The 17,536-nt window shown below is 33.4% G+C and overlaps 2 protein-coding genes across 2 annotated transcripts; one reads left to right on the top strand and one right to left on the bottom strand.

Moving 5' to 3' along the window:
• The first annotated feature begins 1,665 nt into the window (after nucleotides 1-1,665).
• LOC128683211 (granzyme H-like) lies at nucleotides 1,666-8,842 on the top strand. The gene is made up of 8 exons (XM_053768563.1): nucleotides 1,666-1,818; nucleotides 2,679-2,746; nucleotides 4,390-4,591; nucleotides 5,355-5,545; nucleotides 6,934-7,110; nucleotides 7,672-7,698; nucleotides 8,031-8,182; nucleotides 8,628-8,842. Exons 1-8 carry the CDS (start codon nucleotides 1,788-1,790, stop codon nucleotides 8,776-8,778), a joined length of 999 nt encoding a protein of 332 aa, XP_053624538.1. The 5' UTR covers nucleotides 1,666-1,787; the 3' UTR covers nucleotides 8,779-8,842.
• Nucleotides 8,840-17,469, bottom strand: Syx6 (Syntaxin 6). The gene is made up of 6 exons (XM_053768564.1): nucleotides 17,294-17,469; nucleotides 16,625-16,793; nucleotides 15,276-15,371; nucleotides 14,699-15,012; nucleotides 14,420-14,514; nucleotides 8,840-14,187 (listed from the first exon to the last, which is right to left on the bottom strand). The coding sequence occupies exons 1-6, from the start codon at nucleotides 17,326-17,328 to the stop codon at nucleotides 14,111-14,113; spliced, it is 786 nt and encodes a 261-aa protein (XP_053624539.1). The 5' UTR covers nucleotides 17,329-17,469; the 3' UTR covers nucleotides 8,840-14,110.
• Nucleotides 17,470-17,536: the final 67 nt, after the last annotated feature.

Genomic DNA, 17,536 nt, shown 5'->3' with positions numbered 1-17,536 from the left:
ACGTAGGACATAGAATTAGTAATCGTCGATTACGCACATTACTTAGTAAGTAGCTGTACTTGTGTATCTGAACATTCAAGATTTTGTTTACATCAACCACGCATTATACACCTAATTCGTTGGTTTATTATTAACCACGTACGTGAGAGACGTAGAGACCCTTTTCGCAACTTTATTCTAGGTACCTATACTGAACGTAACGTAGGCTAACAAAAGTGACAAACTGTCACAACTCCCGCACTAGATCTCAGGGAGGCGGATGTTTGAAAATCAACGTTATCCCTAGCTCAACTCATTACACTTCTCAAATAAGCAGACTCGCTCTAACACTTAGGTCATTACTGAAAATCTATTTATTGTGCCCTATTAAGGGTAATAAATCCACTGAGCCATGGCCTTTTTGGGTTGTTGCACACATTCATTGATAATGGGTATTTGTTGTTATTTAACACGCTTTAAAATAGGATATGGCAATAGGTATGTTGATTTTTATTTATTTGAATATAAAATATTTTTATTCAACGGGGCGGGTTCACGCGTCTGGTATAGTGTAGGTAGGTACCTACCCTATTATTCGTGAAAAAGATAATAGGCGTAATTTAAATAAAAGTGTTTTTTTCTCGTTCTGTCAATGACAAATATTGTAATGGTGCGATAGTGACGAAACACAAATTATCCTAAACTAGGCTTTAACTTATTTATGAATAAGAGGATTTGTCTGCACAGACACGGTTGTTAGGTAGGTATATGTTTTTATATCTGTGGTATATACCTAGGTGATACCTAGTCTAGGAGCTGCCGGTGCGCGGTGATACTTAGGTTCCTTATGTGTCTGAGTCACAGCTTTCTTCGAAAAATTTAGATTGGTGGTATCAAGGACAACAAAGGCATAGCATACGCCAACCATAATAGCGAAGTTTTGATTTAAGTAACTACTACTGCCATAGTAGGTAGGAACAGTCAACAGCACATCAACATTGCAAATTCGCCGCTATTACCAGTCCATCACGCAGTGTAACTAGATGTGCTGTCGACTGTACCACTTCTAATACTGAGGACCAAGGTATATAATTCTGAAGGCCTATCTCGAAACAAATAGGTACAGAAAGTTACTAAAGTCCGTATGCTGTCTCTTTTTCTCATATCGATTTTACGCATCGTGTACAAAAAAGAGAGAACGAGTGGACGCAATGACGTGCTACGTGTTTAATGTTTCATGGTAGCATGAAACATGTTTCAAAATAAAAATGTGTCCAAATCTATTTTATAGGAAAGAAATACTTAAAATAAACAATGATATTTCTAAATTAGAAGACAAGAAAAGAACAACCTGTAATTGCCAAAAATCCTACAATATCAATGCATGTAATAAAACAGTAAAAAAAAGTCTGTCTGTCTGTATATTTATTATATTTACAAAAATAAAACTGCGATAGAGTAAGAATTTAAAAATCTGTCTATCTGTCTGTTAGATTAGCGGTATAACGCTAATATCTCCGGAACTACTGGACGGATTTGAATGAACCTTTGTTGAAATTTTGTTTTGTATACATAGGGTTCACGGGAACTCGTTCGCGGGCATCAGCTAGAAGTACTTTGTTTTCACAAGTTTGGTATAATTATAAATTGGTGGAAAACTAGAAATTCATGAAGTGGCGGTTGGTAAGAAATTATTTTTTTAATTTCAATTAAACAAGCTAAGCGGTTGTGTTGTGTTCATAGTCGACGAAGCGTTACACTGTTTGATTAAAAAATCCTATAATTTTTACAAGAGACGCACTGGCAGCATGAACAAATTAGTGGTTTTGGGTGTTCTGGGTGAGTGTTTTTATAGAAATACATAAAGGAAGAAATCACCTTCGTCGATAATACAGGATTACATGGCTAAGAAAACATAGCCGGCAGTTAATTCCATAGCAACATTGTATAAGCTGTGCTGGATTTTTTTTTTACTTTTTATAAAAGCGCGAGGCCCCCGCACTAGCAGGGCCCTGGGCGATTTCCCCGCTCTTCACCTCTAAAAATTTTGGTTGCTAGTTATCAAAGTTTAAATGCCAGGATTTTTAGTTCGTTGATACAGGATAAGTTGACATGCGGCCGACCTAGTGAGTTGGTCTGTAGGTCAGAGATGCTTACTACACACTAAAGTATTTTCACATATATTATTATCCAGCAGGTTTGAATGAAATCAAATCTATGGCTAATATAACAATTTATTTTTATCTTACTTATCTTTATTACTTAATCAGTATACCTAATGAAAATAAATATATTGTCAGCTGATCTGACAGTCTAAAAGGTAAATATGTTATCTGTACTATTATTATAAAGAGGTAAGCGTTTGTGAGTTTGTATGTTTGAGGCGGGTAATCACCGAAACTACCGAACCGATTTCTTTCACCATTAGGAAGGTACATTATCCGGTTCATTATAGGCTATATTTTATCTTAAAATCTATACGGGAGCGAAGCCCTGGGCAACATGCAGTTTTATCAATTGTATTCCATTTGGAGGCATTTAAAAATACCATGTACCTATACAACACATACAGGGTATTATCTTGTGCAAAACAAAACCAATAACTACTCATTCAGAACTCGAATGCAAACCTATTGTTATAAGTACTTAGGTACCTACCTAGATAGATTACCTACTTATAAATTTATTGTATTGTACAGCGAGCTGCTTTGTGCCTGGTCTGAGTCGGGAACCATTCAAAGCTCGTCCCGGTTCATTATCTTTCTTAGTAAGTACTTTATTTTCAATCTCTTTTTTATAAGTATATATATAAATAAATAAGTGATGAATTTCCCGGTATCGTCGTGTTTATTATTTGCAAATCCGACGGCGAGTAAGAAAACACTTCTTTTTATCTAACTTCCATGTTTTTGCAATACTTGTAATTAATTATTAATTAACGTTCAGTAATTATTTAAGTATCCTAAATAGTCAGTATTTTGCAACTTTTACTCGTATTGAGTTTCTGACATTGTTTAGCAGAATAGGAAGATTTTGTACGCTTTTTTTTATTCATACTTATTTAATCTGTGTCTATACTAATATTATTAATGCGAAAGTCTGTCTGTCTGTTGAGCTTTCAAGGTAAACTGCTGAACTGATTTTGATGAAACTTGGTATGCTTATAGGTAGTAGAGAACCCCATTCAAACATAGGCTACTTCATAATTCAAAAATCAATCCCTGTAATGGGATGACTACTTATATATATGACTGAAAATGCACGCGGACTAAGTCGCGGGAAAAGCTAGCACTTAATATTTTTATTGACCTATTCGTAGCCGACGATAGAGCCACGCAGGGTCAGACAAACGTTATCCGGGTGATGATTTATTACATTCGGTTAAACTAAATTTTATTATATTTTTTGAAGCACATAATTTTAGTACACACTTTCTTTGTGACCCAAAGGTGTCTGTTAGATAATGCGCTTAGCTTATTGTATTTTACGTATTTAAGTAACATAATCTGTAAAAAATTGTTGAGTCGATAGTTTACATAATTATCGACTCAACAATTTTTTACAGATTAAAGGACATTAAAATCTTTTTAGGTTAGGTATCAGAAATTCAATCCTATTTTTAAATAAGAAAACGCAAATCTAGATCAGGAAAAAAGAGACGTTATATCTGTAGAATTAGAGAGATCCTGCCTGACAAACCTAATTGCGTCAGAGTGCACGTGCACGGCTACACGGACACTATACCTAACCTACTATCAGACATGACATGCGTGACAATGTCATCTCCAATTTCCTTATTGATCACTATCATGTCAACAGGATAGTTCCTAGGATTTATTTTGGCAAAATGACCTCGGTATTATGGAGACACCAGTCTATATTTTTAAGATATGTGAATAAGAGGATATAAGTAATTAGGTACATTTTGGCGTGTGGTACCTATCGTCCTAGCTTTTGACTGCTCCAAACTGTCGTACTAAGCGACTAACGGACACATGAATAGTTTAGACAGCTGATAGGCGACAAAAGCATTCCCGGTTGACGACAAGCACGGCTAGGTAACACAGGCGAATCTTCTAACGTTTTTGATTTATACTGACTCTAAGCGTCGTAGCGTCACAGCCTCGAATGAAACCGGGAAGACATGAAGAAGACGAAGAAAGACATGAAGAAGAGAGAATGATTAAATATAGAGTTAATGGTTCAGGTCAGTTGCCCCTGAATGGATAACTAGAAATAACGAATTTTAGAGTTTTAGAGCTTGGAAAGGCAGATCCTATAAAATCACTTGGGAATTTTTCTCATGGTCTTAAGCTAAGAAAGTTCTTGAACCACCTCGAAACTTCGAGCAACAACTCGTAGAATGCTAAAGCTTTTAACTATAATTTATTTGTCCACCTCTGTCATCAGGTATACTTTCCGTCTCGATATCGCGGAATATGCATGGGTGCTCTGATCTCAAGATCGGCTGCGATCACCGCGGCTGTGTGTGTCACCAGCGCCACCTCATACCTCCATGACACGCGACCAATTAATGTTGTCACTGGAACCCATTACAGGCATCCCAGAAGAGGGATTAGAGTTCAAGTCACTAAAATTCTTCTGCCTAATTGTAAGTATGTATTTATACTCGGCGATTTATTAATATTCAATGTTGTATGTATTAAAAACTGTACCTGGTTATCTGTTGATATACTGAATGTCGGCAATCTTTCAATGGCTTACTTGAAGAATGATGAAATAAGTTTCGCAACGACCATGCAGCGACTGTCTACGGACGATATTGAAATTTGTTCAAATATTTAGTAAGCAAAGGTCTACGATTCTGTATCCAATACAGTCTGCACCCTGCATGTTTGCAAGCAGTATGTCAAAGAAAATAATGAGATGCAGACAACAAATAACGATGCCTTTGTTACAGTTCTAATATAAATCAAATATTAGGGATTATTCTATAGTCAAATGGGAAGATGAGTGGATCTGTTCTTGAATACAAAGGGAAAATAATGATTGAGTGAACAGATTATTTTCTTAGCGTCTCCGATTCCAATTTAGAATAGCCAATTTTCGCTTTCTATACCTTATTTATACAGTTAATTATAATATTTAATACATAATCTTATGCCGACCGATATAAAATAAATATGCGTTGATTTTTTCACAGCTAAAAAAGACCGTACTTATAAATTTTTATGTTTAATCCTGTAATCTATTCAGACAGTCGGCTTTGATTATATACCTACAAGACAAACATGATTCTATCACTGCTTTTAAAGAAAATGACATTAAACTTTTGTGAGCTTCAATTTAGGCCTAATTAGCTCGAAGATAAATATCCTTGTCGAAGTATAGAACTCTAAAAATCTTATTTCCAGTATCAGAAGTGAAAGGGCATAGACAATACCTGATGCAGAAGTCGGCAGCCGTGTTGCTGCTGAAGCAAATAGTGCCCGACGTGTTGGCGGAGGTGCCGCTCCGACCAATAGACATCGATTATCTGGGGGACGTGCAATTGACCTTACAACAAGAGTGCCTTATGGCCGGCTGGCATTTCTTCTATAAAGGGGTAACTTGATAATTCTATTAATCCAGCGCCAATCTGCGGGTTAGATACAATACTTGACCCTGTGATCAAAATTAGAAATATTCGAAAGTCAAATAAATGTACCTAAATCAACTTTTGTGAGCTTCAAATTTTGGCCTAAATAGTTCCAAGCTAAGTATCCTTGTCAAATTACTTATACAAATAGATAATTTTTATTCTAATTTCAGTGATGTATTCATTACCTTACCCTATTTCTACGATTTTAGAAAATATACGTAATGAACCTACCATTAATTTCTCTTTGCTATTTTCACATTTCCTGTTAAGTATATGCGAGATACCTAGGTATTTTTCCATACTTTAAGCCATTCATGCAAATCAATCTCATAATACGCATCTCTAAATAATGATCGAAACAACTTTGGAATAGGTATTATCACAAATTCTATTCAGGAACAATGCGATATCGTGCTGTAACAAATATAGACGCTTTAAAATGAGAACTACCATACGGAATCCCGTTTTAAATCAGCATTTAGCTAACACACATGCATCGCCTGGGGAGAGGAAAAAAAAACAAAACGGTATTTAGTAAGAACAGAAACATTCGGACCACGTGCGACGCCCGTTAGCGTGGCTCGCATGTGCATGTGTTCGATTTGGCATGTGTTTATACGCCCTTAAAATTTTGTAGCCTATTTTAAAAAAGATGTGAATTTATATATTTTATAGAGATTCTATGTCACGTTCGTGGATGTAAATTTTATTTAAAAACTATTTTTTTTATAATAACTAAATTTTTGGTAGATAATAAAGGTCACTGATATACAGAATAGACAAATATAGTGGCTCGGGCGGAATACGGGACTCCCTTATTTTTGAGAATTAAGTACGTGAATTATATGTATATTGTTTTGAGTACAATTTAAAACTTCCACATAATAAATTCCACAAAAATATTTAGAAATAAATTTCTAAATATTTTTTAATTAAAACTAATAAAAAGAACCTACCATCATTCACATCTCAATAAATCACAAAAAAAAGTTCTCCATACAGACGGATCAAGGGACTTGGTGAGACGGACTTATTTATAGTCCTAGATCTACACTGACGTTAATAACATGAAAAAAAATAAAAGATCGCGACGAATTAACGCAATATAACATCCATCTTTTCATCTCTTTCTTCTCCTTGTAACTATCTTTTTTCATATTCAATTCAACGTCCTGTCAACTAGGTATATGGTACTACTCGTCCAAACCTAGTAGGTAATCAATTATTTTAATTTATTTTTTGATTAATCTTACGATCAAATAAATATTTACCCTATGCGTTTGAAATACGTCGCTCATCTAGGACAAACTCATTTCTCGGTAAAATTCACAGCGCACTTTATATTGTTCTAGGACAAAATATTTCCAGTGCACAAGTTTCTGCTTCAGCGCAATTTGCGAGCACAGTTCGTTAACACGGTGAAGAAGGGTGATTGGTGCGAAGCCCTGTCCCTCAAGTTCCAGAAGGCGCTGACAAACCTTGGCTTTCATGGATACTTCGAGAACACCGGCAGTATTTGTGTGCGAGATGTAAGGATAGAGACCTGCCACACTATCGTACTAATAACATTAATTGAATCGCAATTGAACCTCGATCGTTCCGTCACTGTTTTTATCGGTTTGGAAAAATAGTTTGACAGATTCTTGGATCCAAAACTGTATCGTAAACGAACGACGAAATTGTCAAAACAATAAGTTTGGAAGATAAACGCGGTTCGTTTGAGATCCGATTATCTACTTACTATCGGTCTTCTATTTCGAATCCAAAGAAGAAAACCACTGGAATATAGTAGTAGCTGGTTAGCTAATATCGATTAAATGTGCCTTAGCACGAGTGCAAACTTATGTTTTTATAAAAATGTGTAGCTGTTCTCCAATGCCCTAATGCAAAAAGTTTGATCAAGTTTTAATTTGTGCGAGGCACACACAAATTAATCAAACTGTATTGAGTTTGAGTGTGATTGTTTTTGTTCCGTGTTTGAAATACTTTTTTCGAAATGTTATAACAATCCATACTTGCACAACATTATAAATGTAAAAGAGGGACGTAGCAAAAAATTAATGTAATGTTCTTGATTTATATCGTTTTAGCCGGACCGCGCAGCTCAGCCCTGTCACGTAAGTCATCAGTAATATGCTACCTACTACTTACTGCTCAAATGTCCTCTATCCTAACCTATATGATTTTTTATAAATGTTCAATTAAAATTTCAATTATTCTCTGATGAGTGCCAAACACAAGATTAGCACACAAGTTGTGTCCAACTGCTGGGCAATGTTGTGTCACACAACCACAGGCTAGAAGAAAAAAAATGAGGAGCTTAGCGGCGAGGCGCCGCCGCCGTGGTGGTTGTATAAGAGATTTTATTTACCGCAATGAAAAACCAGCAATGTATGCCGAATCCGCATGTTTGGCGATAGTGTATAGCCAGCATAGGTACTTATTCCAGGGTATGTACGGAGCACCACTGGTTTGTGAGGGCAAGGCTGTGGGTATGATGATGGCACCAGACTCCCAGTGGACCAACTGCACTGGATTCAGCAACATTATACATTTGTTCTCAAGCAAATATCTGAAAAACTTTATGACTTGTATCAGCCGGTAAGAAATTGATTTATTTTCAGCAGACTTAATTTATACACAGAGATAGACGAAATCTTCTGGAGGAAAGGGCCGCCTATGTTTAAAAGGATTTTAACATAGGCGGCCCGCTAGTTATATTTATAATATATTACTAGAGGCCTATGTTAATATTTATAAAAGCGAAGTTCTGTCTGTCATACTTTCACAGCTAGACCGTTAGACCGATTTGGGATAGATATAATTAAAGACACAAGGTCACATAAGCTACTTTGAAAAATCAACCTCTAACTTGCTTCAATGGGGGATGAAATTTATATGGAAAACATTATTTCTGCCGTGGGCGAATATAAAATTGTTTGAAGTCGACCACATAATCAATTTAGATCCACCCCTAAGTAAAGCTTATTAATTAATTAATATAAGCTTGCTATTTGTTACTAAATTAAACCACTGATTCCTGCAGGCTATTCGACGTGGAAACTAGCATTGATTGGAAATTCTTGAAGCAATCCTTATACGTAGACATTTCTCGAGAGGAGTATGACTACGTGCCAGCCGTCTACGACAAGGTCGTCCCCAATCTGTTTGGCTCTTCTTCCACAGAAGAAGTGTAAAATAACTGTATATAATGTTCCATTTTTCTTAAAAGTCTTATATGTAAACTATTTTATTATGACATTCGACAGCAATATAAATTAAATTAGACGTTTTAGGAAATTATTTTATGGTTAATAACAGTTTTGCTTTACAAATGTCTAAAATCAGATTTATTTTCATCAAAATATTTTATGTAAATAAGTACAGTGAAGATTGTTTACATGTTTAGGTCTCGTAAGAAAAAAACAAACTTAATAATGTAAAAGAATTATGTTATGTTAAAAAGTAGGTAGAAAGCGTGTAGTTGTATTTTCACATGAAAAGGAGAAAGCTTTATTAAAGTGTCATAATAATGTGTAAAATAAATCTTTTATTAAATTTTATGACATAACACATAGACTTGGAAAGACAGCTAAACTCGTAGACAAAAATATTATAAAATAGAAGAGTCTATAGAACGGTATTTTTAGCCTTTTAATAAATACAGTGGTTCCACTCCCGAGAATTGTGTTCCGCAGTAGAATGTAAGTACCGAAATCTAATGGAACTTAAAACAAGTCTCCATTCATATCGTGTCGCTCAAAAGTGCTCCGTTGTTTTCCATAAGTTTAGATAATGATGTGTGTTGACGTACGGCAATTTCCATATGATTTCGTTGCTTTGTCCATCGATTGATGTCAGAACAACGGAACACGACTGAGCAACGGGGCCGCGCTCAAGTCTGAGATCGAAATTCACATTGTGCTTATAATTACCGTCATAAATTGGTTGTAGAACCCTCAATAAATTTATATTAATGTAAACAAACAGGTGCAATCATACAATTTTATTGCACTTTAAATAATACCACATAACAAGTAAGTAACTAAGTAGATGAATGTAAAAATAAGTATAATTGTTTTATTTTCCCCTTAGTTAGCCATTTAGGCCAAGAAGGACAACTAATTTTAACACCACTTTTGCATTATCTAACCAGATTTTATTTCATTTGGTTTCTCACTTATTGAGACAAATAGGCTATTTGAGTAAAGTTTGTTTTGCAAAACTTTTACTTAGAATCATCATAATATAGACATAGACACTTGTAAAAAATCATTTAATGAACCCCGAAATTTTCCAAGATATAAAACCATTAAAATGCATATTACGGTCAATTCAGTCGCCCCATGTACAATCCTCGGCACACAAGTTAATTAGATACAAAATATTTTAAAGGATTTTTGTGGGTGTTTATTTTAACCACGTCCACGTTTTACAATCATTTTTTATCTATAGTTAAACCTGCGCTGACGGCCGCCATTTTGGTTGAGCTTATGTGCCGTATTGTAAACGATGTAATTTAATGACATTTGCCCCACTCCCTTTGTGTTATATTTATATACCTAGAACATAATACAATGTAAAAGTTATATTTAATAATAAAAAATATTTTGACTAATAATGCATTTTAACGTAAGTTACAATAAATTTTAAATTATCATGTATTATATCTTATTAAATGTCAAATAGCCTACTTATATTATTTAAAATGAGCCTCCCAAAGTTCGCCAAAGTGATTCGCAATGCATGCTGGCAATCATATCAAACGTCCGTCATCTCCCACTTGACTTCAAACGCTCACACTAGCGCCACAAAAACTTTTTATTGGAAAGTATTTAGTTTTCCATTACAAAATATAGACAGTCGCTTAACGGCCACCGTTAAAGTTTAGTCAACTGTCTATATTGTGATAATACTTTCTAACAAAATCCTTTATCTAGTGTAGGAATTTGACAAGATATTTTTTTTATTTTTCGCTAATAATTAAAAGAAATTGTTAAGTGTAATGGCGGCGCTAGTGTGCTACTAAGTAAAGCCTTAGTGACGCTAGTTAATTCACAGCCTACTACAGTAACATGATTAATACAAAAATACATTGCTAAGCCTACCACTATTTGGGCTAATAAAAACTGATTTAATACAACTCGCTCCCACCATTATAGTTAACCATACTAACGACAAAACTGTTATATAAGTATAATTAGGCATTACGTACTAATTTAATGAAAATTTATGTTGGATGCGGAAACATGTCTCTCGTCTTTTCTAGCAGTAACTGACTTGATAGTTCTAAATATGCTTTCACAATAAATTATATTTTATTAGTACAGCAGCTTATACTACCTACTATCAACTTTTACAGAACGATTCCAAAACAACTCAGTTCAATTTAGGCACCTAAAATGAATCACATTCATACTAAAAATTAAGTCGATGGTACGAATTTGCGATGCAGTTCAGTTTAGGTCGTAAAGTGGATCGCGTTAAGAGATGATGGTAAGCCGCCAGGCCTTCAATTTGTATAGCATATACAATTTAGGACTTATAAGGACTTGTGCGTGCACATAATATTTAGTCAAATAACAACAATTAGTATGCAAAGTTACAAAACTGATACCACCTTCGTATATTACTCCAAAGTTAAAACATACTTTAAGATAAATATGCTTTGTCACTATAGCACTTTATAATATTTGAAATTGACAGAAAGAGGCAAAACATACTGTAATTATGGATAACAGGGATAGTCACTAAAACACGACATAATATTTAGAATGGCTATTGCCCAATATTAAAGTTTGGAATGAAGAATAAAGAAGTAACGACTCTCATGTATTTGGTCCGAAGATTTGGCCAACAAAAAAGTGAACAATGGGATTTAAATCCAATTGTTCACTTTTAAGTTGTGTGATAAATAAAATCGTAGCAAATTAAAGGAATCCATAGAGAATAGAGATTAGGCGGGTTCATGACTATATTCTCCTAAATTGCACAGATAAAATAAAGATTTGTGATTTTTCATACATACACCTTACATAAGGCAAAACAGCATCGTTTGGCGGTTACACAGTCAACAGTATACACATATCGTCGGATACATACTCAACAGTATTATTAACATACTTTTTACAAAATTGATCAATTTTGTAACAAAGTCATCGATTACCAAATAATGTTGATATTGCGCTATATTGATCGATATAAATCTTACTTTCTATCATTTTAAACAATAATAATGACGTCAAACAGTCTACAATATTTTACAAGTTAATATTTTGTAGCTATCTGTTATTATAAAACCATTGAAGTGAAAACTGATACATGTTTATAATCCAATAATTAAAATTTCACTAATTTTAATAAATAACGTATATCCAAGCTTTATTTTAGTTTAAATAAAGCATTTGTATCGGCAATAAGTAGGTGATGTGTTTCTTCGTTAAAATCAGAGCTACGAAAGTTTACTACAAGCATTACTTACATAAAAATAAACACGTTTGAAGACGCTTTAAATTGCGAAAACTACATTAACATGAACTGCTAATGCAACCACTAATCTCTTTATTTTGTAAAAACATCTCGCTATAAAAAAAAACCATAAAAATTTGTATTTTAATGGTTTTTTAAGTGTGTTTTGTTTGAACGAAGAAATATTTGAATAGTCATAGAAAATATTGATTTTCAATACACGTCCCTATTCTATAACAATTAGCTTATCTACAAGGCAAGGCAAAATTTTCCTTTTTCCTACCTTTTTCTTAATATCGTGACAATACTTTATCTAGTGTTCCATGTCATTTACATGGAACATCTATGACAGTGATGTGAAATTGCATTGAACAATTAAAGTGTCTTCAATTATCTTGTTTGGTTAATGCCTTAGCAATCAATTAATTACCTTTAACACAGTCCAAAAGCTAATCGTTTTATGGTATTCCCCTTGATTGGGCATTCAATGGGCCAGCTGGCCATTTTGTCATATATATATTTTATAAATCTAATTAAATCTAAATTTTCTATGACTAATCATTATATTTAGTCAACTAAATCAACTAACATCGACGACAACATCAAACCCGTGAAAATTCACTCAAAATTTACATATAGGTACAAGGAATATTTCGCTAAATTGTCTAATGGTGAACATTGTTCCATGACCTTGGTATAAAGCAAATTTATAATATGAATATATCTAACTATACTAAGTTTTACATGATCAAAATATTGTATATTTTTAGACTGCAAATAGATGATTTAACCTTTAAATATAAGATTGTATAATGTAATATAATATACATAGGTGTGTTTTTAGACACCAGCCCAAATTCCCAAAATAATGAAACTCATTAAATTGTACATAATATTTTGAAATTTTGTGAAAACGTCGACAAAATTCGTCTCATAAACTATGTTTATCTTAATTAGTTAGGTATTTAATTTAGTGCGTACGTATGAAAAGCTGAGCATTGTCGAAGACGGTGTTCATGTTGGACATAATATAGTTTAAATGTATCTACTAATTTTTAGGCGAATCCAAAACTTAGGTCGCAATTTAGGTGAAACCGAACTTTATATCGGCCACTCACAAGTTTAATAGTAACCACTAAAGGTGACGTCGTACGTCCACGCACTTTTTTATGCTAGCCATATTTTGTTTGTTTGTTGTGCTAACGTTTAGTTATTTTAGTACTCGCGGTACGGACACTCGTTCTACCATGACTGCACTAGATAAACTCATTCTAAAGATTTATTATTATTCTTTTCTATTTGAGTTGTCAATGTTGTGGTTATTTTGTATATGGCAAAATATATAGATAATATGACTACTGTATATTTAACTATATATATTTAAGGAAACCCCTTAAAAAAGTTAATACACGAAAATATAGATAACACAGAAACACATAGTTTTCTTGAGATCTCAGTGAATTTATGAGTTATCAAAACGTGAAACATCGACAATTCATTCAAAATACTGGTGCTGGTAATAAATGACATTCGTAGAAATACTGTAGAGACATGGAGAATGACTAGTTTTAATTGGGAAGAAGATTCTAGAATAATTCAACAGATTTACAGTTCCTACACAGTGTTACAAGATGAGATGACAATAAATCTTTAACGTAAATGTATTTTAAAGCTAATAAATTGCAGTCAATACAAAAGCAAATATGAAATTAAAATTGCATTTAGAAATCATTAGTTATATAAATTATGGACTTTGATAAGAAGTTTTAATAAGCTAAATAATTACTGTTGTGAAATAATTAAAAACATTGAAAACTATATACAATTATTATGTACAACTCAATATTAATCAAGTATATAAAATATGATAAATTCACTGTATAATATAAATTAAATAATTCCTAGGCTTTGATATCGGATTAGAAAGCTAAACTCTAGTAAAACACTTAACATAATATTTTTGCAGATTATTGATAAGAAATACAGACCAGCTATCTTTAAGTTTTTTTACAAGAATATACCGTTGGTATGATACATGGCTTACCTACACAATGTTCGTGTTCAAATTATGACGAACAAAATTAAAATAAGGACTAGAAGGCCCAGTAGAATGCCAATAGCGAACCACTGCCGCCGATCTGAAAACAATAAAAACTACATTACAAATTTAAGAAACATCCGACTCTGAAGTTGCTGCCATCATCTCATCTACTAGACAGGAGCTGATGGTTTCCCAACGGTTGAACATAAATTGGACAAACATAGCTAAGAATGCTCTGGATTTAATTATCTTTCAAATAAAAAAAAAACTAGATCCAAAATAAAATAGCTTAATAGACACTAGCTTTAAAAATATAAAGAAAGACCTACCATTATTCATATGTAAGACCTTAGCAACTTTCTTGATTGTCGAATCCAGCTTTGAGTCTGCATTTTCAAGTTCTGTATTTAAGTCATCCAGCATCCTGAAAGACATTAAGTGATCTATGTTCAAGAATCATAATTATCAACATTATTATAATAATGAATGCCATGTACACCTCTTCTTGGTTTTTTATTAATTGGCTTATAGTTGTATGAACATGATAATACTAATAAACATTGTGTTACTAATAAACTATTACAGAAAAGATAAAAATGAATACATACACTGACTGCTCATCCAACTCTATACCAATTTGCTTCGATACAGTCTTCAGTGAACCAACAGAATTGCTTATAACTTGCAGCTGGTCATTTTGAGAGTTCATCATCTTCTCTTGCATAGACATTATATCAGTGTCGTAGGTATCAAATCTGTTGGGGCTGTCTGTCTGGTTCGCGAGTTTGGAGTATTTAGAATATTTGGGCGTGGACATCCAGTAGTTACCAAAATGCATTGGACTTTCTTCGCCAAGCAGAGGCTCCCTCGCCGTACCATCATTATCACGATTCCTGTTTAGACTCATCTTTTCTTTCATAACCTGGAAATCAAAATTAGTGGTAGCTGATAAGATTATCAGGAAGGAATATAATCTTATATTAGGAAGATACATAATAACCAAATTAAAAAATAATTGCTAGAATCCTACTAAAATTATTAATTCTAGAGTTTAGATGTGTAGTATATAGGTAAAATATAACCAATGGAATAAATGGGTCTACATCGCCCCAAGCAATGGAGACAATAAAATGTGTGTTTAACTTGAAATTAGTTGAATATTATTTATGTAAATTATTTACAGACCTTTACTTCCTGCTTTGTAGCTTCAATGAAACTTCTCCTTTCACAGATTTCTTTATTGTCGATCTTGAATTTTGAAGAATTCTTCTCTACTATACTTGGATAAATTTATTAAGGAAATATTCCATATAAAGACTATTTGGCAAATTGGGTCAAAGTAAAAAAATCAGAGTGGATGATACATAACAAAATAAGAATGTTAAGCACATTGTCACATAAATGTATACATAAACATGCTGTAAGCTGATAAAAAAATTGATATAAAATATGATTAACCAAAAAATCTGTTGTTGGTACAAGTGGTATCGCGGAAGCCATATTACTGGTCCAAAAAATACCTGGGATACTTTTGATTCAAATCAAAACTGAGGCTGGTTCACTGCATCCCTGGCCTATTCGCACACTCTGTACTTGCTTATAGTCAAGAAAGACTGTGCATATATTTCACACAAAAACAAATTATATGAGAATCAAACTGAACAGTACATGTTCCCAAGTTGGCGCCTGAGTCAGCTAGGTCAGCCAGCTCAATCGTTATAGAGGAAACATGGTCAGTCATGTTCAGTGACCCAGTAAGTGTTCTAAGAGCTGATTCAGACCATTGGCGAGCTAATGCTCCATCAATCCCCATCCGGGTATCCAACCAAAATTATGCATATGCATTAAAATGGACATAAAAATAATTAAATTGATCTTTAAATATTGACAATAACAAGTACACCTAATCACATAGTAAAAGAAAAGAAAAAAAATGTCGCAAAAGCATTAATAAATTTATAATTCGCTTTTTAGCATAAATATTGTTTGCATAATATAAAATATCATCAATAATAGAAAAATCTCACCTAACACAATACAGGTTACAATACAGTTAATTATTTCTAAATGCGTGTGAGGTCGCTATCAAATGCTTGTTAATAATAAAAACAATAAGGTTTAAAGTACTTCATCTAAGGTCAGCATTCAGAGTCATTCACTTTTCCTGATATAAAGCAAACTGTTCTGGTACCTGCATCCTAGTAATATCATGGTGACAAAAATTGATTTTTAGATAACATTAGCACTGTATCAGTCAATCATCAACAAATCAAAATATCTTAAATTCTTCCATAGCCAATTGACAAACAATACACAGCCAAAAGTCCAATTAGGAACTTGCAAGGATGATAGAAAAAAGAAATGTATAATGTGTAGTGAAACAAGTACAATGATAGTCTCTTATATAATCACAGCCAAGCTGGAAACCAGATTTTCATTGTAATTCAATTTGTAAAAGATAAAGATCGTTTTCAAAGAAACAGTGTTGAAACTGGAGAAAAACCAGTTGAATTTGCATATATGAAAAGGATATTGATAGTATCTTCCAGGTCTTCTAAGTCCCATTCAATGCTACGTAAAGCATTTCTTAGCTCGGTGGATGTCCATTCTAGTTCAGGGCTATTAGGGAATGTTGGTGTCTTAGAAATCTCCTGCCAGCGGAGGTATAGACCTCTTGTCTTGTTCAACGCTTTGAACACCTCACTGTGGACAAATAGGTTAATTTTATAACTTTTTTTAGAACAAAATTAATAAATAAATTGAAATTGATGTATTCATCACACTTGAAATCCCAAATGGACAGTTCATCCATATCTTTATTTTCTGTATAATGAGAATTTGTAATCTAACACTATAATTCAAGCAATGCTGTCATTGAGAGTCAATTAATCCATAATACAGCCAGTAATAACAAAAACAATCATTTCACATTTATAAACTATACCTTTATCTATAACTATAACTTTTAATACCATAATAATCACTAAAATGTATTCAGAGTAACAGTTACACAAAATGTAGTATTTTAAATGCAATCTCTCTTTCAGTCTATTTTAAACTGAAATCAATATTCTATGCAACATTAAGGTAACAGTTGTGTTTCCTGGTAAGCACACAAAAAAATCATGACATGTTTATTATACCTCTGTAGCAATGTGCGCCGTCATGAAGCCATAGTTACCAAGGACGGATTTGTTACTTACTCTTTGACGACGTAAAACGGATCTTCCAAAGTCATGTCCAACAAGAAACACAGTAAATTAACTGAATGTGAGGCATGTGACTGCGATTATTTAAAACAAATGCAAAAACTTATGTATAAAATGCACAGGTGGCTCCAGACGATCCCTAGCCTATCCCACAAAATATCGACAACATGATACCTACCCTGTCTATAGGCCGTTCGATGAAATCTCTCTGTCCTTTGCAAACTCATGAGAAACAGA

This window comes from Plodia interpunctella, chromosome Z, assembly GCF_027563975.2.
Source record: "Plodia interpunctella isolate USDA-ARS_2022_Savannah chromosome Z, ilPloInte3.2, whole genome shotgun sequence".
Taxonomy (NCBI): Eukaryota; Metazoa; Arthropoda; class Insecta; order Lepidoptera; family Pyralidae; genus Plodia; species Plodia interpunctella.
This window is presented reverse-complemented; position numbering and strand designations above follow the sequence as displayed.

Coding starts and splice junctions, on each gene's coding strand:
- LOC128683211 (XM_053768563.1), top strand. CDS start 1,788: ATGAACAAATTAGTGGTTTTGGGTGTTCTGG. Junction 2,747..4,389: donor CCGGTTCATTATCTTTCTTA/GTAAGTACTTTA, acceptor CTCTGTCATCAG/GTATACTTTCCGTCTCGATA. Junction 5,546..6,933: donor GGCATTTCTTCTATAAAGGG/GTAACTTGATAA, acceptor ATATTGTTCTAG/GACAAAATATTTCCAGTGCA.
- Syx6 (XM_053768564.1), bottom strand. CDS start 17,328: ATGACTTTGGAAGATCCGTTTTACGTCGTCAAAGA. Junction 16,794..17,293: donor CCGTTTTACGTCGTCAAAGA/GTAAGTAACAAA, acceptor ATTTGTCCACAG/TGAGGTGTTCAAAGCGTTGA. Junction 15,013..15,275: donor CTACAAAGCAGGAAGTAAAG/GTCTGTAAATAA, acceptor TTTGATTTCCAG/GTTATGAAAGAAAAGATGAG.